The sequence below is a fragment of the Schistocerca americana genome, chromosome 6 (genome assembly GCF_021461395.2).
Source record: "Schistocerca americana isolate TAMUIC-IGC-003095 chromosome 6, iqSchAmer2.1, whole genome shotgun sequence".
Classification (NCBI taxonomy): Eukaryota; Metazoa; Arthropoda; class Insecta; order Orthoptera; family Acrididae; genus Schistocerca; species Schistocerca americana.
Genome location: NC_060124.1, coordinates 629,625,991 through 629,649,876, shown reverse-complemented (window position 1 = coordinate 629,649,876; position 23,886 = coordinate 629,625,991). Strand labels below are relative to the sequence as shown.

The following is a 23,886-nucleotide window of genomic DNA, read 5'->3' as shown; positions in this document are numbered from 1 at the left end:
TTTCTATATCCTCAAAATTAGAAATTATTCTGATTGCAAAAGTTGTTACTGAACCTAGTTGCTTTAGGAGATGCAAAATATGAACTGTCCAATTTCGATTCTCATCTACGAGATCACTCCAAAAGACGTGCACACTTTTTTTTTAATCCATCTTTTATTCTGCATGTTTGAAAGTTTTACAGTGTGTAGATACATCCTTTAGGAACAATATTTTCATTTCTCTACATAATTTCCATCCCTCTCAACTGCCTTACGCCATCTTGGAAACAGCGCCTGTATACCCGCATGGTAAAATTCTGGACCAACCTGTTGGAGCCACTGTTTGGCAGTGTTCACAAGGGAGTCATCATCTTCAAACCTTGTTCCACGAAGAGAGTCTTTCAGTTTCGCAAAGAGATGATAATCACATGGGGCCAGGTCAGGACTGTAAGGCGGGTGTTTCAGTATTGTCCATCTGAGTTTTGTGATCGCTTCCATGGTTTTTTGACTGACATGTGGCCGTGCATTGTCATACAACAGCAAAACATCGGGCTGCTGCCGATGTGGTCGAATACGACTCAGTCGAGCTATAAGTTTCTTCAGTATCATCACATATGCATCAGAATTTATGATGGTTACACTCGGCATGATGTCCACAAACAAGAGTCCTTGCCATGCCCACTTTCATCATGTAACCTGCTTGCCCACCGGCTAACTGTACTGCAATCGACAGCAACATCTCCATACACCTTTTTCAACCTCTTGTGGATGTTTCCCACTGTCTTGTTTTCACAGCACAGGAATTCTATGACAGCATGTTGCTCCTGATGAACGTCAAGTGTAGCAGCCATCTTGAAGACATGCTGTGATGGTGCCACTCACGAGAACAGATTGAACTAAGTTTGAAAACAAGCGGGAAGGATGTATCTACACACTGCAAAACTTTCACACATGCAGAATGAAAACTGTATTTTTACAAAAAAAGTGTGCATTTCTTTTGGAGTGACCCTTGTATATGGACACCCAAGAACTTAGTATGCTTTACCCTGGCTACTGACTTCAGTTGATGTGTTGTATTTATTGAAGAACTGTACTCCTTCCAGTAGAAAATTGGATGTACTGTATTTTTTCAAAGTTCAGAGCAAGCCCATTTGCAGAAAACCAATCAATAACTTTTCCACAAAGACATTATTCGTATCATTTTCTACTGGACTTTCTTTTACTGTATTAATAGTGATGCTTGTATCATCAGCAAACAGAGTTAGTTTAGCTTCCTGTTTCAAATAAGAAGGGACGTCATTCACATATATCAAGAAATAAATAATGGAAATGCAATCCGAAAACAAATTAAGTAGTAGGTTACAGTATGCTTGTTCGCCCACTGCTTCAATACTGCTCAGCAGTGTGGGATCCGTACCAGATAGGGTTGATAGAAGAGATAGAGAAGATCCAACGGAGAGCAGCGTGCTTCGTTACAGGATCATTTAGTAATCGCGAAAGCGTTACAGAGATGATAGATAAACTCCAGTGGAAGACTCTGCAGGAGAGACGCTCAGTAGCTCGGTACAGGCTTTTGTTAAAGTTTCGAGAACATACCTTCACCGAAGAGTCAACCAGTATATTGCTCCCTCCTACGTATATCTCGCAAAGAGACCGTGAGGATAAAATCAGAGAGATTAGAGCCCACACAGAAGCATACCGACAATCCTTCTTTCCACGAACAATACGAGACTGGAATAGAATGGAGAACCGATAGAGGTACTCGAGGTACCCTCCGCCACACACTTGTCAGGTGGCTTGCAGAGCATGGATGTAGATGATGAACAGAAGGGTACCCACAATCAGACCCCATAGAACGCCTAATCTAATTTCACCCCAGTTCAATAAGGTGGAAAACTTCCTTAAATCACTTAAACCATACAAAGAGACTTTTTGCTTCCTGTTCTGTAGGTATGACTTAAACCACTCATATACTGTTCCATTTATCCCATAGAATTGTAATTTCTGTAACATAATGTCATGATCAAACACTTTGGATGAGTCACAGAAAATTCCTATGGGTGACATTTTACTATTTAAAGACACAATTATGTGTTCAGTGAAATTGTATATTGCTGTCTCAGTGGACGAGCATTTTTGAAATCCAGACTGTGATTTACTAAATATCCCATTACTGCTGAGATGGCTAACCAGTCTCGAGTACATTACTTTCTCGACAATTTTTTAAAATGCTGTGAGCAAGGATCCTGGCCAGTAGTTATTGACATCTGTGCTGTCCCCTTTTTTGTAGAGAGGCTTGATGATGGCATATTTTAACCTGTCTGGGAAAATACCTTGAGTTAGTGATGCATTACATATGTGACTCAGAATATCACCCGTAGCCATTCCACATTGTTTTAATATCTTTTTAGAGATGTCATCTACTCCAACAGAACATTTATTTTTCAAAGATTTAATGATTTTCCTTATTTCAGAAGATGTTGTTAGATTTAAAATTAGTCTGACTAGGATTTCTCAAAACTGACTCTTCCATGTACAGCTTGGCTTTTTCGTTTGAACTATTCTCACCAATTTTTTCACCTACACTTAAGAAATGATTGTTAAATATATTATATACTTGTGTACTGTTGGTTAGGATGGTCTCATTCTCTTTAATAGTAATACTACCTACCCCAGTGGTTATTTTTCCTGTCTCTCTTCTAACAACATTCCATACTGATTTGATTTTATTGCCGGAGTTGTTAATTTCACCTGTAATATACATATTTTTTTATTTTCTGAGACCTTTTCTCTGGAAGTTAGAATAATTTTTATAGTGTAAAATTACTTCTGGGTCTTTACTAATTCTTGCTGCCTCATACAATTTTATTTTCCTCTCTGAAGACAATTTAATACCTGTAGTCATCCAAGGTTTCTTGGAAAACTGGTGTTACAATTAGTAATTTTTTTGGGACAACAGTGTTCAAAATGGGATACACATTTATCAAGAAATATGTTGTTTGTAATGAGCCATATGCCAATGATAAATGCATCTCCTCAATTAACATTTCTTCAACTTTCTCTAAATAACAAATTGACCAGCATTACACCTTAATGGTTTCTGAAATATAACAAGCTGCTAAGTTTTTTTAAGTAAATCAGTTGTGTATTACGGTCTGATAATCCATTTATCACAGGGAAAGTATGTGTTAGTTCTACATCCTCTTGCTGCACAAATACATTATATATTAGAGTGCTACTGTCTCGAGCTATACGTGTAGGGAAATTGATCACTGATTCTAAGTTATATGGCATTAATAACACTTCTAGTTCATTTTTATTTATCACCGATTCTAAGTTATATGGAATTAATAACACTTCTAGTTCATTTTTCCTATCAGAATTGCTTAGAAAGTTTACATTGAAATCACCCACAGATTAATGACTTCTTCTTTCTGCCTGTCAGACAGCATAGTAGGGAGTCAAAGTTTTTATGAATAGCTCCTAATCACCTAATGGGGACCTGTACACTGTTGCTAAAATTAACACTACGTTATCAAGCTGTGGTTCACATGCACAAATGTCAAAGTGCTGACCGACACAAAATTTGCTTACTTCTGCAGATTTGTACATACACCCTTGTTTTGTGTAAATGGCAACTCCTCCTATATCCATGCCAGATCTGCAAGTGTAAGATGCTAAATTGTACACATTGATGCCGACACTTTCCATCCCCACAGTTACATGGTGTTCAGACAGATAAAGTATATCAATCTCATTCTTATTTTTGAGATCATCTAAACACAGTAGTAGCTCACCTACTTTATTTTTTTATTCCACTGATATTTTGATAAAGTAAATTGATACCATCCTTATATAAGGGGGTAGTTTGTGTTGTTACCCCAGATGATAACTAGACGAAATATCTGTCAGTATCTGTAAGCGGTGGGTCCTTGAGGTACGGCAATACGCGAGCACGAGAAGTAAGTTTAAACAGTTTTATTAACAAAGGCGGATCATAAAACACGCACACCATGCGCACCCATCATCACTGTGTCTGACATCCTAGCACTGGCTAATTATGGTCGTATCGGAAGGCTCCGTGGTGAGCTAAGAAAAGAGACATATTTGCACAAGAGGCTGCGCTAGTTAATCGGCGTGCTGTGGACGGCGGCCGTGGCGTACTCTCGTTGCAGTACGGCCGGACACATGTCTACTGACCGAGCAAATTGTCAGAATTCCAGACAGGTCGGCTGGCGAGCGCGTATTACGTACCGTATGGCTGCGCACAATCCGTAGACCCTTACATCACTCTCCCCAAAGAAAAAGAGCAACCGTAGGTGGCTCAGAACGACCTCCTGGGTGTTATGAATCTATTTCGCCATTTGTGGCATCAGAGGGCATTGCAACATGTATTTCATTTGCAGACACAGTAACATTCGGTACAGAGAAGCGTGCCGTCAGTATGACAATTTCGTACATGACAAATGCTGTTCACAAAAGACAAATTAATAAAAGCAGTAAAAACATAATACTGACAATCAAGTATGCATTAACATCACTGGATGAATCAAAGGACTTAATTCTATTTGCTGCTTCAGTGAAGTTTAACTCATTATTGGAAGAGATTACATTTTCATGGATGTGCTTAGTTACTGTCTTCAGAAAAACTAGATAAGGAACGTTTTCCTTATGTTAATATGTATGAATCATTGTAATAAACAGATAACATTCTCATTAATGGCAACTGTCCAGTTGCATGAAATGTAGTTGGCAATATACTAGGCATATCAAATAGTTCACATGATAAACCATAATGTGTGGTATTCAAGATTAATCCACTATTACTCAATTTGAATGTAGCTCATGTGTATCATAATTTCTACATGCAAATGTGACATCAAGGGTGGAGTTAAATGAGAAAATTATACCTTCACAACATCGTTTAACAAATGGATGATAAAGATGCGTTAAAATTCTAGGGCAATCATCTCTTGGGGGATGATTCATACACAATTCTTTCTCACAGCTGTACACTCTACTATCTAAGAACACTGCCAATTCAGGGCAAATTAACTTATGACTACATTCACACATATGCAAATCATTTTCGTTTAGGGACACAAAATATCCTTGATCCTTGCTGATCAGTAGATATCATTCAGTATGTACTTTATATGAATACCTGCCTGTCTCCATTTCACAGGGTAAGTATAAATCTTATTGTTTCTATACCCATTGCTAGATGAAAGCATAATTTTGAAATGTATAACAGTTAATTCATCTTCAATCATTAAAGAGTGTGTGGTGGTTAACTTACAGTAATCATATAAATTGTAAGAGTTAACAGGGTAAATTATAGTATAGGTCGCATCTAGCTTCCGCTCAATTGATGGTAGGATCTGTAAAACGAAACACCTGTACTCTGTGGTACTATTACTACAGCATTAGTAGAATAAGCTATCATAGCAAACATTAGAATAAAAATGAGCATGGTTAATTAGTTATGAATACTAGAGTTAACAATAATCATAAAATAAATGAGTTTCTCGTGGTAACCTGTGGAATAAAAGGTTTAGCTTCACTTGTGCACTTGTGTAATAGCTTCAATATTAAATTTTCACAACACATTCACAGAAGCACATGGCTGAAATAAACACACACATTGTACTTTCACCCACTACCCATGTTAATGCAGATTGTAGGGGTGTCTGGAACAGGATCGCTCAGAAGGTGGCGATGCCACGGCCTCAAAGTTCGGACTGCGACCTCGCAATTCTCACTTCCTGGGTTTGAGAACAGCAGGTCTGCCTCTTGGTCAGCCCTCGTCGTCTTGCGATACTACAGGAAATCTACCTAAAAGTGGCTTTTACACAATTGACACGAACGACAATCGAATGAAAGGGCAGTTGGAGCTTATGAGTGACTTGTGACAACACCTCCAAGATTGGATATGGTCCTTTCGAAAACTTCTTAAACTTTTTGCCTTGACTCTTCTTTAACACCACGTTGCTCAGATACACAAGATCTCCAACTCGACACTGTGGCACTGCTGCTTGGCGGTCGTGTTGTCCTGTTTTTGAAGAAAGGATTGACGATTTCGCTGTTTCACTCCCCACCATGCTTCCTTTAGCTTGCGTGCTAGTCCCCTTACGTGTTCATTGCCGATTCCGGCAGTCGATCGTGCAACGTCCGAGGGTGAACGCATTCTTCTTCCGTAAACGATCTCGTATGGAATTAGGCCAGTTGAGCTGTGCATTTTGGCATTCTAACCACTTACCAAGTACGGTAAACAGACATCTCGATTGTCGTGTTTGCTGCTCACATAATGGCAAACCCTTTTAATAATTGTCTTGTGGACTCGCTCGACTCTTCCGTTTCCTGCAGAGTGTGCTGGTGTAGTCCTTAACCAAGTTATTTGCATGAGCTTACAAGTCTGTTTAAGTAATTCACTCATAAAATTCGTTCCTTGATCACTAACTGTACTTAATGGTGATCCAAACTTAAGAATCCATTCTTTTACAAAAACTTTAGCTATAGTCTCAGTGCTCTGATCAGGTATTAAAAAAATGTAAATGTTGTATGACTAGGGCCTCCCGTTGTAGTGCCCCCAGAATTTTATGAAAGTCTGGAGACATTTGTGCTCCAGCCGTTTCGAAGATGCGTTATTTTAAAGCAGGGCGTAAGGATGAGCACGGGATACTGCACCCACTTATTGTTTGTGCAGGCGAAACTGGAAGGGAGATAATTCGTCGGCGCTGGCAAGTGTTCGGCGCGACCTGACAAGAATAAACAAATACGGCCCGGAAGCTCCGTGGCTGGCTGCAAAGAGTAATGTAGCTTTGTATTGTTAAAAAAACAAATGGAGAGACTCGAGATAGTGACTGTTTATTAGACGTGTAGCTGCTGTTGAGAGTACGTGGTCTGGATGTGGATAGTCAGCCACGATAAAAGCTTATGTATTAATTGTGTTCAAAAATGTGTAATTAACCGATTCTGGGTGTCCGGTAATGTGTGGGCTTACGTCATAAAGTTGTTGTTTTTTTGTACAAACTGGAAATAAATATGTTCTGGTACATTGAATTTTTTAAATAAGAAGAGAGAGAGAGCGAGAGAATGAAAATTTCCCCTTCCTAGCAGTGAAATCTTTGGAGAAGTGTCCGGTGCTAGCAGAAGACATCGGCGCTGCAAGAAAGCAGGACCAGCATTCTTCAACAAGTAAGTCCACAAAAACGCTTAAGCTGTACAAGGAGAGCTTAACATTACACCGGGCCACTGCACCGTCGGGTAGACCATTCGACGGGTGCAAATCTTTCGATTTGACTCCACTTGAGTGACTTGCGCGTCGATGGGGATGAAATGATGACGATTAGGACAACACAACACCCAGTTCTTGAGCAAAGAAAATCTCCGACCCAGCCAGTAATCGAACCCGGGCCCTTACGATTGATAGTCTGTCGCGTTAACCACTCAGCTACTGGGGGCGGACGTCAGGTATCGGTATCATGAGAAGGTATCTAGAGAAATGCTCTAACATTGGCAATATGTATTTGTTTCCATCTTTAGTCTTAGGCAACGGTCCTACGACATCTAGTCCTACTCGTTCAAATGGTTCGCTTGTCTCTGGCAGTTCTTGCAATGGTGTTCTACTTTTCCCTACGTTATTCCGTCTGTTACAGGAATCACATTGTGAAAGAAACTCGAAAATGTCAACTTTGTGGATCGGCAATTCTAATGTTTGTTGCTTTTTTACCGCAATGTCCTGATGATAAAGAACCGTGTTGTTCTCTCATGATTTGCTCTTTCATGCTTTCTGGAATAACTAGGCAGTTTCTTTTACTAGTGATTTTGTACAATAATCCATCTATTTCGACAAAACGTTGATCATTTTTCGATAATTTTCATTGTGGATCTTCTTCTTGAGCTGCCTTTAACTCTTCTGCTCGACTTATTGTAAAACAAACATTGACTTTTCGACTCACTGCATCAGCAGTCACATGTTGTTTACCAGGTCGGTGAATAACCTTAAATTGGTACTCACTCAGTCTTAATGCCCATCTTGTTAATCTGGAACTAGGATCCTTTAAGCTCAATAACCATTTAAGTGTGGCATGATCTGTAATAACTGTAAATTCTCTTCCTGTTAAGAAACATCTGTTATGTGTTATACTACTACTGAGAAGGAGCTTTGTGCTTTGGATTTTGATATAATTACATTCTGCTTTGTTTAATTGTCTGGAAAAGCAAATGAGATTGGATGTTCATGACCATCAACTTCTTGAGGCAAGATTGCACCTATGGCAAAATTGGATGCATCTGTTGAAAGAATAAAAGTTTACTGAAATCCAGATAGGCTAACACTGGGGCTGTGGTTAGAGCAGTTTTAAGTCCTTCCATTGCCTTTTTACATTCTGTTGACCAATTAAATGTGGCTCCTTTCTTCAGTAGCTGTGTCCTTGGACATGCTATATTCGCATAACTGGAAATAAATCATCTGTAGAAATTTGACAATCCCAAGAAAGACTGTAGTTCTTTCAAATTCTGTGGTTCAGGAAAATTCTTTACATCTTCAATTAATTTTGGATCAGGTCGAACACCTTCACTGGTTATAACATGACCAAGATAGTTAACTTTACTTTGTGCAAAATGTCATTTATCTATTGATGAAGACCGGTTTGAGCTTCTTATATGCTCAAAAACAGCTTGTAGTCTCTCAGTGTGCTGCTTCATGTTTTCACCAAAAATTATTACATCATCAAGGTAAACAAGTGCTTGCGTTGGGGTGAGCCCTCGTAAAACTGAATCCATCAGGCATTGAAATAAAGCTGGAGCATTATGAAGTCCAAATGGCATACAAAGATACTTGTAGACTCCTGTTGCTGTTACAAATGAAGTTTTTGCTTGATCATCTGGATGCACTGTTAACTGGTGATAACCACTTGTTAAATCACATACTGGAAAAATTCGACATCTGCCCAAGTAATCCAAGGTTTCCACTAAATTTGGTAAGGGGTAAATGTCTTGTGTGGTCACAGCATTCAAAGATCGGTAATCAACACAAAAACAGAACTGTTGTTGTTGTTGTGGTCTTCAGTCCTGAGACTGGTTTGATGCAGCTCTCCATGCTACTCTATCCTGTGCAAGCTTCTTCATCTCCCAGTACTGTCGTTCTCCAGAATTTGGTTTCTTCTTTACAATTACAACAGGCGAACTCCACAGTGGGTCTGAAGGATCTCTTGGTTTTATAATTCTCGCTTCTAATTGTTCTTTAACCATGTCTTCTACCAACTCTCTTTGACTGAATGGTACACAGGAAGGTTTCTGTGCAATTCGGGCTGCATTCCCTGTATGAATACGATGCTGAACTAAATGAGTGACAGGTAAATTTGCACGTTCTCCGGATAAATCTGCATACTCCAACAAAACAGGAGCTAAAATCTTTTGTTCATCAGCTGTCAAATGTTCTATCTTCTTCCAAATCTTTCGCTTCAGTTCATTCTTAACTTCGTCTCCTCATTGTAATTTTGCGGTACTGTTACAAAAATCTGTGTTTATAACTGCAGCATTTGTTATCTCATCTGGAATCTGTATTACGTCACTGTTACTTACGCTCAACACTTCAGCAACTTTTGTTCCTCGGGGCAAAACAACATCCTCATTGCTCATATTTGTTATTGTAACCGGGACTTTTGCGACATTCTGTCTCACCATTGTAGCGACACCTACACTTCTAGAAACATAACAATTCGTTGTATCCAGTAACTCACTTTTCTCAGATCACTCAATTAATAACAAAGTTCCTTCCTTGCATCGGGGTGACTGAACTTCACCGTAGATTGTCTTTCCTGCACCCTTGGGAATTTGCTGAGGCTGATCAGTTTGAACATCGACTCAACGATTTGAACTGATGCATCATTTGGGCAGTCCATTCCCACAACGTCAGTATTGCTGCTCCTTCGAGTATGATCTGGAGAACGATTTCCTAGGTTGTAGTTGCTACGGCCTAGTCTGATCTTTCTTTCTGCGACAAATATGTCTGCTTCATTAGCAAACAAGAAATCAAATCCAAGTACACCGTCATAATGTGTTTCGTTATTTGAAACTACTCGCAACCTTGCTGTGTATTTATCTTTATCTATATTTTCCCCTTCATCTTGGCCTTGGCCAAGAATTAATTTTACGTCGACTTCTCCATAGTTCCGTAGCTTCCCTCCATTTAACCCTCACACTTTTAATAGCGGTTGTTTCAATTTATCCCGTTTATGCATGCCACACCACATTAATGAGGTCTGTGCTCCTGTGTCAATAAGTAGTTTGATGTTTCTCCCACGATATAGAGCACCTATCAAGAAGTCATTTTCAGTCTGATTTTCACTGGAACTAACAAGAATCACTGTCTCTGGCAACGGGCAGAAGGAGGGGTAGCCCATACATCCCCGTACTTGTTTAAAGATCTGGCAGATTGTCTGTTATTTGCATTACCTTTCTTCTTGTTGCGACAATCTCTCAAAACGTGACCCTGCAACCTGCAATTGACAGCAGATTCGATTCGCTATACAATTCTTATGCTTGTGACCCAGCTTACTGCATCTGTAGCATTGTACTGTGGTGTTGAAAACTCTGCGTTCTTGTTTCTGCATCTCATTCGGTCTTCTTAGTGCTTCAATAAAATCAACAGCTGATTCTACTGCTTCCTGAAACGTTTTATATCATGCCAATAGAACAGCTCTGCTTACTTCCTCTCTGTGCAACCCACGAATGAATGTGTCCAAGGCTCTCTGGACGGCTTCGAACAACTGAATGTGATTTTCATTTTCATCTTCTACTAACTCGCATGTTTGAGCATCGATGTTTCGAATTCTGTCAGCAAACTGCTCGATAGATTCGTCTCGTCGCATTCGCAAACTGAGAAGCTGCTCTCTGTAAAATCTGATTGTGTTTTTACGTTTAAATCTCTGAACAACAATCACTCTAAACTTTTTGTAATCTTCTGTTTGCATGCAAGTAGGCTCCACGCTAGTGAAATGTTGTGCTGCTCCCTGAATTCTTAATTTGGCGGCCACTAGCTTATTGGAATCTGTCCAGGATCCTAACTGTGTGGCATCTTCAAGTTTACGAAAAAACACCTTCACACATCATCTTTGGGTTTCCAGCTAAACACTGGTACTGATGGCAATAATGAAAAATTGTTTATTGTAGTTGTACCTGTACTGCACGAACTATCATTTGACAAGTCTTTCGGAATGTTACGCTCACGTCTTTGTTTTTAACTGCCGAATCTCTTCTCGCAATTCATTAATAACAGTTTGTAGGTTGACAATGTTACCCAGATCGGACTGCGACATTTCGTCTAATTTAACGCCAATGAGTCACTCGAATGTAAAATAAACATCCGTCACTGCCTTTCGTATTCTATCCAAACTGGAGGAGACCGACCTGAATTCCAGCACCGGATGTCCCCGTGTAGTCAGAAGATGTTCACGCTGCTGCCGATCGAAGTTCACGTTGTGCTGCACCTCTTCAGGACTGTAGATTTTCCATAATTATCCCCATGCTGACACCACTTCTATAAGGGGGTAGTTTGTATTGTTGTCACGAATGACAATTAGACAAAATATTTGTGAGGACTAGTAAGCGGCGGGTCCTCGAGGTACGGCAATACGCGAACACGAGAAGTATGTTTAAACAGTTTTATTAACAAAGACAGATCATAAAAAATAAGCACGCTACGCACACCCACGACCACTGTGTCCGACGTCCTAACACTGGCTAATTACGGTCATATCAAAAGGCTCCGTGGTGAGCAAAGAAAGACATATTGGCGCCCGAGGCCTCACTAGTTAATTGGCGCGCTGCAGACGGCGGACAGGTGGTGCACCCTCGTCGCAGTGCCGCCGGGCGGCATCTACTGACCGAGCAAATTGTCAGCATTTCAGACAGGTCGACTGCGCACAAACCGTAGACCCTCGCACTTAGCATTATCCCTATTTACTGTACATGAAACTTCTTTTATTCTATTTTTCTTGATTATTGTCTGTCTGGACTTTGACTTTAACTATAAAACCTGTCTGTCTGGTCCCATTAACCACAGGGGTCATCCCGTGTGTGACTGTGGCCCCCCTTACAGTATCTGCTAATAGAAACACTAACTTACCTTTTCCCTTCCTGTTGCAGGAGACACTCAAATGTGGTGCCGACGTTGTGTGCACCACAAGGCGAGACATGCGAGGCTCACCACTGTAGAGAGACTTTGCAGATACACGGTATTTAGTTAGGTGAAATAGTGTGTGTTGTTATTCGAAACTTGTATCATTTTGAAGATGGTTCAGACTTGTTACACTGCAGATTCACAGTCAGCATCTGAATTATTATGGAAAAAAATCTAGAATTTCTACAAACTTTGTGAATAAAAGCATTTGATACGAACCTTCATCTATGAGCACATTTGAGTATTGACTATGTAATGTCCATAGATACATGTATTATACATTGATTATGTAATATGCAGGGTGACAATTATTGAACTACATGAAATACAATTGTCATAACTTCTGAACGGTTTGTGTTAGGACATTCAAACTGCACGGTTGGCCACAGAGCACGATGGGAATTATTACGCACACGTGCACGTGCATTGTTGTTGTCGGCCATTTGCATGTGAAAATGTCACAGTACAGTGTGGCCGAGCACTTTTGGAGGACTGAGAATCCACATTTCGCAATCGAGAAGTCTCTTCACCGTCGAAGGGTGACTGTGTGGTGTGCAATGTCCAGTCACGGATTAATCGGTGTGCTATTCCTCGGCGGCACGATGACTACCGAATGGTGTGTGAAGCTTTTAGAAGATGATTTCAGCCCCATTATCTGAAGTTACCCTGATTTCGACAAGATGTGTTTCGTGCAAGATGGGGCTTGACCCCACTGAAGGAGGAGAGTGTTTGATGTCCTGGAGGAGCACTCTGGGGACTGCATTCTGGCTCTGGGGTACCCAGAGGCCACTTACACGGGCCTCAATTGTCCGCCATATTCTCCAGATATGAACACGTGACTCCTTTTTGTGGGACTAAATTAAATACAAAGTGTACAACAATAACCCCAAAACCATTGCTGAGCTGAAAACGATCATTCAGGTGGTCATCGGCAGCATCAATGAACCGACACTTGAGCGGCTCGTGCAGAATTTCATTATTTGTCTGCAACATATCGTCGCCAATGACGGCAGGCAAATCGGACACGTTATAACCTACATCCGACTGTCTGTAATGATGTTTACATGTTAAATAAAGTGTGTGCATGCCATAGTTTGTAACTAATTTGCATTTTTTTTCATATAGTTCAATAATTGTCATCCTGTATAAATGCAATAAATGCTAATTAAGTAAGGAAACTGTTTTTCAGATCACATAGATGAAAACTGTTGATAATGATAGTAATATTCTTTAATGGAATAGTTGAGTGATACATGTGTACTGGAATTGATTGTAGTTTGACTATAAATGCGTAATGTAGAGGTTGATTTTAGAATATTAAATTGGTTGGTTGAGAATTATCAGGTGATGATACTATGGTGAAATAGGGTCCTCGTGAAATGTTGAAAAGAGTGGAGAGTGGAGAGATGAGAGATGATGATGATGATGATGGTGATTATATTTTGGCACGAATGGAGAGAATGATATTAGGACTATGGAACTTTATATTATACTGTTATGTTTAACAATGGCAAAGAGTATGTAAGGTCATTATATGATACATATGCATCGTATGTTCCATGACTCAGTTTCCACAGTTTATATCACAGAACAACAAGCACAAATACAGGTCTCAACAATTATGGTGTTATTGTAAACAATAATGTGTACTAAGCTTTCAACTGCAATCCATAAAGAGCATGAACCACTGTGATGAACATGCTGGCACAAAGTACCTCTCTGCAGTAATTAAAAAAAAAGTATTGAGTAGTTGCAAGAAAATTCTCTGATACTTTATGAAATCCCCTGATATTTTGCAGTTGCATGAAATTCCCTGATAATTCCTTATATTCCCTGTTTACAGGCATCCTAAAATAGTTACTTCATGTGCGAGTTCCAAGTATTTCTACATGATCGTGAAATAAATGTACAAGCGGTCTAATCTTACTGATTCAGTGACATAAACTACAACTTGTTCATGAAAAAATACTTTCACTTTCAGTTCACTCCACTGGAAGCAAGAGAATTTAAACATATATGTCATACACGAGAAGCATATATTTCTATTGTCAGTTCTATGAGAGGTTATCTGTTATTATGATACACACTTCCCTTAACATTACAGCTTTGTACGGAGTCTAATGATTCGCACAATCTTACATTTCAATCAACTTTCGAATACACAAATATTTTTGTAAATGTAATCACTTTTGCCTGAAAATCAAATGTGTTTAAGATTCTTTCAGTCTGTAGTTCTGGTATAACAACACTTACAGAATTTGTATCTTCTGTTTGGGTAAACAGTTTTATTGCTTTTGATGCCTGTGTGGTTCCCTCTTCAGCTAGGAGGCTTATTTCACTCATTCATGTGACTGGAAGGTTAGTAAAGCAGATGTCACAATGTTGAGTAGATGTACAACATCTTTCTACAAAAGGTCACGTCTTCTGCTGTTTACTAATAATTTTTTCTTCTTAAAAAAAAAGTTATTCTTCAAAAGATATCTGTAGCTTACAAGAAAATTGAAAATAAATTTTCCCATACTTAGAGGAAGCTTTTGACAAAGTTGATTGGAATACTCTCTTTCAAATTCTGAATGTGACAGGGGTAAAAAACAGGGAGCGAAAGGCTATTTACAATTTGTATAGAAATCAGATGGCAGTTATAAGAGTCGAGGGGCATCAAAGGGAAGCAGTGGTTGGGAAAGGAGTGAGACAGGGTTGTAGCCTCTCGCCAATGTTATTCAATCTGTATATTGAGCAAGCAGTGAAGGAAACAAAAGAAAAATTCGGAGTAGGAATTAAAATCCATGGAGAAGAAATAAAAACTTTGACGTTCGCCGATGACATTGTAATTCTCTCAGAGGCAGCAAAGGACCTGGAAGAGCAGCTGAACGGAATGGACAGTGTCTTGAAAGGAGGATATAAAATTGAACATCAACAAAAGCAAAACGAGGATAATGGAATGTAGTCTAATTAAATCGGGTGGTTCTGTGGGAATTAGATTAGGAAATGAGATGCTTAAAGTAGTAAATGAGTTTTGCTATTTGGGGAGCAAAATAACTGATGATGGTCGAAGTAGAGAGGATATAAAATGTAGACTGGCAATGGCAAGGAAAGCGTTTCTGAAGAAGAGGAATTTGTCAACATCGAGTATAGATTTAAGCGTGAGGAAGTCGTTTCTGAAAGTATTTGTATGGAAGTGAAACATGGACAATAAATAGTTTGGACAAGAAGAGAATAGAAGCTTTCGAAATGTGGTGCTACAGAAGAATGTTGAAGATTAGGTGGGTAGATCACGTAACTAATGAGGAGGTATTGAATAGAATTGGGGAGAAACGAAGTTTGTGGCACAACTTGACTAGAAGAAGGGATCGGTTGGTAGGACATGTTCTGAGGCATCAAGAGATCACCAATTTAGCATTGGAGGGCAGCGTGGAGGGTAAAAATCGTATAGGGAGACCAAGAGATGAATACACTAAGCAGATTTAGAAGGATGTAGGCTGCAGTAGGTACTGGGAGATGAAGAAGCTTGCACAGGATAGAGTAGCATGGAGAGCTGGATCAAACCAGTCTCACGACTGAAGACCACAACAACAACAACTGTTCCGTTTCGTACATTTCAGGCCCTTATGAAAGTAAGGCATTTAGTGACTGCCGATATTTATGGCACCACACACACTTCCTATTGCAAAAATTATATTACAAGTCAGTACAAACTATTCTCACTCATCCGATACTGTATCCAGAGGCTCAGCTTTATGTCTGCTCGGAGTGCTGCTGGTGGCAGTGTATAACAGAAATGAGAAAGTGTGCTCTGACTGTAGTTTTGTTTCCAGCTGTGGCGTTTACAGAGGCTACGGATACAGATACTGAAATTCTCTGACAGTTACCAATTTCAGAAATAAATATGCTGATACTTTACTAGTACAAACTGTAAAGTGGTCGATTTTGAACCGTAAACGTCAGAAAATTTACACACCATGTCCACTGCCTTTCCACGATGCCCCTAATGATCTAATGAAGGCCCAGGGAAAATTTGTGTATCTCCTGAGATGTGAACAGCTCCCCTGCGTAACCACTGGCAGGTTTACTTACCTTACACTTTAAAAGATGTGACATTTACCGAGTAGGTGAGCTTCTGACTGGGATGGAGGTGCAACTCCGCGAGCCTCGGGCAGTGATCGCAGAGCTCCTGGATGATGAGGGGGTTGACATTGAACCACATGCGCACTATACACAGGTTCGGGATGTTTCGGAAGATCTCTATTGCTTCCTGCTCGTTCCCACCACCCTTACGGTCATCCAGGTAGCACTGCCACAGGGCCCTGCGACACAGTAATGTGTCGATAGTTCATTCGCAAATAGTATCTCTGACAATTTGCAAACAGTGTGTAGTAACCTATTTTAGCATGTATAATTGAAGCTATGCTCTCATAAAACCAGAAGTAAACAGATAAAAAAATTAAATGGCAACAAACACAGACACAAAAATGGAAGAACAAGAACAACACTACCTCTCAGAGCTACCGGTTCCTTCACGTGGCAATAGAACGAAAAGATCATTTGAAGTACCTTTATCTTTACAGTTCTGTACCTCAATTGCTAAAAGCGGAAGCCCTTACTGTTTCACTCTATTGTCCAACTGTCTGTCTGTGTCAGACTGTTAAAAACCTTTTTTTTTTGCAATGCGTAGTCATATCCACTTCAAATTTATCTCACATATTACCATCTACCGTCCCTCAGTGAAGAAAAAAATTTAACCCTCGAAATGGCGTGCCTGCGCATAAAGTGCACCGATCGCAAATGATATTGTTTTGTTCTGTTCCCTAGTTTTACAATTTGAAGTCCATATCTATTCCTTCACTGTTTCTTCAGCTAACACAGTAATAAGTTGTGTTGTCGTACAGCCGAAAGAGCAGCACTAATATAAAATAAACAGCAACCTAGATGAAAAAAAATTACGATTCAAGCAAGAAAATGCCCAGATTCTGAGCCAGCAGCACGATCCCACAATCGGGCAGTTACCTACAAGATAATTAGTAACCAAGTGTGGGTCGCACGGACCTGACCCGACTGTGCCGTGTAATGCTTCGAGTGGGCCATCACTGTGGGGTAACACTTGTACGTGGCAACAGCATGACACGGAGGAAGGTTTTCTTTTATTATTGTTTAATTAAACAGTTATTTAGCTCATATAATGTAAGTTTATTTTATCACTGTTTAATAACACTAAGATTAAACTCTGATTTTGCACATACACGTTTACCTCAGTAACGTAAAGACAACTATTCGTCACATGTGTACAAAGTGTGCTACACACCCACTGGAGCAATAAACTTCTATGTCAGTGCAATAAAAAGATATGGCCATTTACGTTGCAAGTTTGATACTCACAAACTTACTCATCGAAACCTATAGGATGCAGAATCATGGAATTTTGCATGAAGCAATTTTTTACAGCACAACCAAAGGAAAAAACTCCAAAAATTGTTAATTTGCAATTATATCACATGAAAAACATTTTATTTGTCTCTTGTTATCAGACAGACTGACTGTCCACAATCTGTTAAAATCCCTTTTTCTTAGATATGTGTACACATATCAAGTTGAAATTTGTCACACCTTAACGTCTACAGTCCCTCGGCAGTGTGAAGAATGTAAGCTTCTAAGTCAATGTAATCCAAAGATTTATTATTTATTACATATTATTACAGATTATTTACATCACAAATTTTGATACTCGCAAACTCGCTCATTAAAATTTAGGGTACTCCTCATTGACGTAGAGTTATGAAAGTTGGCAAAAAGCATATTTTCGCAGCATAAATAAAGGGAAAAAAAAGAAAATTATGGATTTGTAATTTTGTTATATGAAAAATATATTTCTTTTGCCATTTCAAACATGAAATTAAAACATTCCTGGAAGTCTTGGAATCTCTGGGACTCATACCTTGCAAGTATCAATGTCAATACCAGGCACAAGTCACTAATATTCTAGATTGATAAATGAATAAACTGTTTCATATACATAAATAAGTCTGTATGGAACCCTCAGTGTCCAAGTCCTACTCTCATCTGGTCAATTTATTCTTTCATTTCACCTCGCTGTGCCAATGCAATTTGTGATTTCATTTCACCTCGCTATGCCAATGCAATTTGTGCTTTCATTCCACCTCGCTATGCCAATGCAACGAGTCCCTCGTTTCGACTGTGGTAATATACACCACTCCAGAGGAGTTGTGTGCCCCTACGTCTTCCAACAAACAAATCATACTTGCAACCGAAAATTATAAAATGTCATAGGCAAGAGTACAGTTATTGTTTGGGGTTGTTAAGTTATATTTGCACGTGACGAATTCTATCAAAGAAAGACATCTTCCGAGATGGGGTGGCGGTTGTAGGAGCTTTTTGAGAGGAAATATCTGCTCAGACACAGAAACATAAGATACACATACTGCCATCCTTAGAGGTGCACCGAGTTCCAAAGCATAGGTAGAAACATTTTAAGGTTTTTAAGGAAAGAGATCCCCATTATCCTGTCTGAGTCTCAGTTTGGGCATAATATATTGAATCCAGGAGGTTTAATTGTATATGAGTTGGCATGATTTGTGAAGGAAGTACATGTGTTATTAATGCTCAACATAGGCCTTACTTGTGAGCTTTCAAACCACAAAATTGCAATTTTGGGTGATGTATGATTAATTATAGATGAACATAAGAAGAAACTTATTTTGGAAACTACATAATCCTTCAAGAAATGGCTAGGATTCTGTCTAGTTCGAGGGTTGGGCTAACTATATTATCTCAACATTGTGAATGGAAAATACTTTCTAGGAATAGTAGAAAAGTGCATTGGATAATCGGATGACGAATTGAATCAGGATCTGGGATCACATCACGTGACGAGTGAAGAGCCCGAAGAGTTCTCAATCGGCGAAAGCGTCATCGTATAATTTGTCATGATGGAATGTCATCAGAGACGTTGCAGTACACTTTCACAGCTGAGTAGCCACTGCAGTGTCTTTGGTCCACTTTAGCAGCAGCCAGAGGTAGGGGGGACTCGTGGAGAGGGGAATAACAGCTCTAATAGCACGGGTGGTAGTGTCCGAGGCTTTGCCGATGCCCTCTCGACAGAGGGGACAAAGTGGTAGAGTGCGTGCAAAATAACGTGGCTGATAAATGCGCAATCGGCACGGCACGGATGGAGGGGCAATAGTGATGGGGGTTGCAGGCACGTACTGTACGGGGAATGCCGAGCAGTGGAGGGAAGTGCTGTTCTAAACTAAATTCTACACTCACATTTTTTGTAAGTATTAAGTGGAGCCGCTCGGTGCCCACACTTGTATAGTGAGCATTCAAAAAGATCTACTGTCACCTCTGCTTTGGTTAGTGTCTAGAAAGAATTCCGCTGAAAATGCAAAAAAAGCAGTGATTTGGTTTTCACCAGGCTTTTTAGCCATTTGTAACTTTTAGAGAAGCATCACGTCTTGCAAGTTTTGAGTAAAACCTACACATTTATTCTCCTCACTTACATGCTGTGCACATGCAGCTGCAAGAGAATTCTGAAACTGTAGTTTTATTAATTGAGGAATTGAAGAAAAGTAAAGTAAAGTCAATAGCTAATGAAAAAGCACATCCTCACTACAAAAATAAATGTGTAATGTCTTCACTGATGCTGTTTCAAAACCCAACGGCATATCTCGTTTCACCAGCTATCGATAGCCCTTAAGAATTACACTCTTTCGTCAAAAAAGTCTGTAGTTAGTGGAAATAACAAGGTAGATAATGAAGTTTTGCACAATAACCATTTGGAAAAATATTCTCCTCTTTGTTCGCTATCATTTGCCAACAACATTTCAACAACTGAAACTGTTTGAAAAATATGAGGAATGTTGTGGGTTGCAAAAGTGTGTGCTACACCAGATCAATTTTTTTCAGACTGGTTACAAGTAAAGACCTACACCAAAGTCTAAAGAAAAATTCAATACGTCAGCTAAATTTCATACACGGCTACATATTATGCAGTACGGCCCACACGCAAAATCATAGCGACCCCCAGTTTTCATTACAAACTTTTTCGAAGTTCATGCAATATCACAATAACAATGACCAACAATGAAATGATGGGCACATCATCACGAATCTGACATAAAAGATATATTTAACACAAAAATGCAAGTTTTTTACCAAACAGTCTCTGTAAAATCGTTTGAGAAAGACTGCAGGATGTGGACCTCAGTTCTGTCATCAAAGCGTGTTGCCGACCGGACAAAATGGGGCAAACAACATTGGCCTTCCTTTGCAAACAAATGAATGAACTCACCCTACATATTGGATGAAAACTGATCATTAAGCATCAGCCACCATTCGACAATGACCAGGAAGTGGCAAATCACTAGAAAGTGGTCACTGTCAGAAAGACTGTCACGTAGCAATAACTGTAGCAAGTCCATCAGTTTGGGGAAGAGAGCGCAAGGTCGACAGCTGAAAAAGTGCCACAGGCAACAATGATATGGTTAGGACAGCTCTCTTTGGCAAGAGACAGATCAAGACTGGAGAGAACCTGGTCAATCAGAAGGCCCCTACCAGATGATTTAGTACGAGGGCTATCCACAAAGTACATTACGTTTTGGAATTAAAAATAAATAAAGTATTGGAAAACTTTTTTATTATATACAGATGAAAGCCACACTTAAATACTACTTTTCTACATAGTTGCCATTTAAATTAAGACTTATCGTAGCGATGGACGAGCTGAGAAATTCCTTCATCGTAAAATTCGGCCGCCTGCGGTTTCAACCACGTGGTTACCTCTTCTCGAAGCTGTGCGTCGTCATCAAAATGCTGCATAGCCAACCATTTCTTCATTGCTGGGAATAAGTGGAAGTCGCTCGGTGCCAGGTCAGGACCGTACGGCGGATGAGGAAACAACTCCCACTTAAAAGATTCGAGAACTTCACGAGTGGCATTTGCCGTGTGGGCCCGGGCGTTGTCACGAATCAGCAAGAGCTTTGAGCCCAACTTTCCCCTGCGCTCGTTTCGTATTGCTCTTCTGAGGTTGTGCAGAGTTTGGCAATACCTTTGAGAGTTTACTGTAGTGCCTCTTTCCAGGAAATCCACAAAAATCACACCTTTGCTGTCCCAAAAGACAGTCGCCATCACCTTCCTTGCCGACATTGTCTGCATGCATTTCTTGGGTTTTTGGGGGAAATTTGTGTGCCCCCACTGCATTCACCGCAATTTTGTCTCACAGTTCACACGCTTAACCCACGTTTCGTCACCAGTAACGATGCGATCGAGTAATGAGTCGCCATCTTTCTCGTAAGCGTCCAAAAACGTTAACGCTGCAGCCATTCGCTGATTTTTGTGAATCTCTGTCAAGATTTTTGGTATCCATCTTGCGAAAAACTTGTGGTAACCAAGCTTTTCGGTAATGATTTCATGCAACAAACTTCGTGAAATTTGTGGAAAACTCATAGAGAGTTCCGTTACTGTGAAATTACGGTTTTCACGGACCGCGGCATCGAATTTTCCGACAAGTTCGGCAGTCACTATGCTGGGTCTTCCTCTTCGCTCTTCGTCGTGAACGTTAGTTCGGCCATTTTTAAATATTATGACCCATTGACGCACTCCACCTTCAGTGATTATGTTGTCCCCATACACTTCACAAAGCTGCCGATAGATTTCTATCGGTGTACAGTTTTTTGCAGTCAGAAACTTCACACTTCGCGGCATTTTCAATTAACGCTGAAATTTCAAACTGTCACAGTAACTCAACGGAGTACAGCACGAACCTCTAACTAGCACGGCAGGATGCCGACTGAGCGGCTGAATGTAGGAGGGAAATGGCCGGGTGTGGGGAGTGGTTTCTGAAGATGTGTACAGGAGCAGAATGGGGAAGAAAATTAGCTATGCACATTCAAAGGAACTGTCTCATCGTTTGCCTCAGTAGATTTAATGAAATCGTGCAAAGCCTGAATATGGATGACTGGAAACAGTTTTGAATTGTCATTGTCCCAAGCGTGAGTCCCGTGTATTGCCACTGGATCCTTTCATCCGTTGGTAGTGGTTCTGGTGATAGTGATGGTGGTAATAACAATTATCATCATCATCACCATCATCATTACTAACAATACAATATTAATAATAACAATATATGAAGCAACAGTATCATGAATATACATCGACAGCAATACTGAAGCAATTGGATTCTAAATAATACACGAAAAAATCTGTTCGTTCATGTTATTCTACTTTGTATAGTTTAATATCAGCTGTTAGTCACATTTGGTTTGGGTCCCACACACTCGAGTAATGCTCTAAGATGGACCGAATGATGTATGTAAGCAATATTATTTGGAATTTGATTGCAATTTCCCAATGAAATTAAATATACCATCTGCTTTACTTCTAATTGCCTATGTGGTCATCCCATTTCAGATTCCCACAAATGGTTAAAGAAGTGTTTGTACGAGTTGAACGATTCCAATAATAACTCAGGGATGTCGTACTCGTAGAATACCACATTCGTGTGTTTTCTTAAGTACGTAATTTTACTTTTCTGTACATTTAAAGAAAGTTTCGAATATTACGAAATCTTGAATACAAATGAACGAACAGTACTGGTTGCAAAACTGGATTTTTTATTTTATTTCTCCTCCAATGATGCATTTAACCTTATACAAGGCATGTTCAGATTGATCTATGAGAAAAAATACAACCTTGCATACAAGTGGCATGACCGTGATTTAGCAAAAAAGCCAGTAACAGTCAATGCATTAAAAGCCCAAAAAATTTAAAAATATATAAAAAATAACTTACTGATACAGAAGATATTAAATACACGGGCAACTGGGCCTAAAACATACGAAAGACCCAGCAGGTAGCTGCCCACATTTTTTTGACAAGGCCTTGCGTGGTGTCCTATAAAACACATTACCGTAAGAATAGCTGAGATGTATTCAAAAACAAATGACCAGCTCAGTCTGACAAGAAGTACGTACATCTGCATAAATATGCAGCAGATTGCCTTTTCAGATAAGCGGCACCGTCCACGTCTACTAGAATGGGCTCTAGCCTACACAGATGCATCACGCAGTAAATACGTAGCAGCCACAGTTGCTCACACTTCATGTACTACTGAGAAAAGAAATGTACAAATAGAAACGGCTAGCATACACAGCCCACAGCAGGTGGATGGGATTGTGATAGGTTTCCAGATTTATTCACAAAGAGAAACATGACAAACACTAAAGCCATACAAAAGATCTTGCTTACAATTGCAGGTAAAATGTTTATACAAATTGGTCATAGTAAACAAGGCTAAATATCTTTTTAAAAATCAGAAATTATAAAAGCCTATACTGCTGTAATGTAAACGAATAAAATCTGCACGAGGGTACCGAGAGAATTTATTTCTCAGTGCACCAAGCAGTATTATGGCTAAAAATTACTTCATGCACTTTCTTCTCCTTCAGTCAAAACTAGGCCACAGACATGCTAAATAGTGTCATATTACAGTGAGTAACCTCAGAAAGTAAGACAGAATCAAATATAGCCTATCTGGATGCTAATAACTGAGTCATAATACACTGACGGATAAAAAAATCTCGACACCCAGTGTGAGTTGTCCTACATAAATGAAAGTTGGAAGGCGTGTTTGTATATCTGAAAGATGTCACCTGTCCAGACTTCACACCAGTCGCGTAGCAGCGGCACCAGTGACGCCACTGTGAGGATGC

At 39.7% G+C, this 23,886-nt stretch overlaps 2 protein-coding genes across 4 annotated transcripts in view; one reads left to right on the top strand and one right to left on the bottom strand.

The window, feature by feature from the left end:
• Window positions 1-12,388, top strand: part of LOC124619271 — a 31,295-nt gene extending 18,907 nt beyond the window's left edge. The window contains exon 2 of the mRNA XM_047145540.1: window positions 12,133-12,388. Coding sequence (XP_047001496.1) covers window positions 12,133-12,233 — 101 coding nt within the window. The 3' untranslated portion in view covers window positions 12,234-12,388. The remainder of the gene's footprint in view (window positions 1-12,132) is intronic.
• The window catches only part of LOC124619269, a 250,941-nt gene that overhangs the window by 99,951 nt on the left and 127,104 nt on the right, over window positions 1-23,886 (bottom strand). For all 3 annotated transcript variants that reach the window (XM_047145537.1, XM_047145538.1, XM_047145539.1), the window contains exon 3: window positions 16,269-16,470. In XM_047145537.1, coding sequence (XP_047001493.1) covers window positions 16,269-16,470 — 202 coding nt within the window. The remainder of the gene's footprint in view (window positions 1-16,268; window positions 16,471-23,886) is intronic.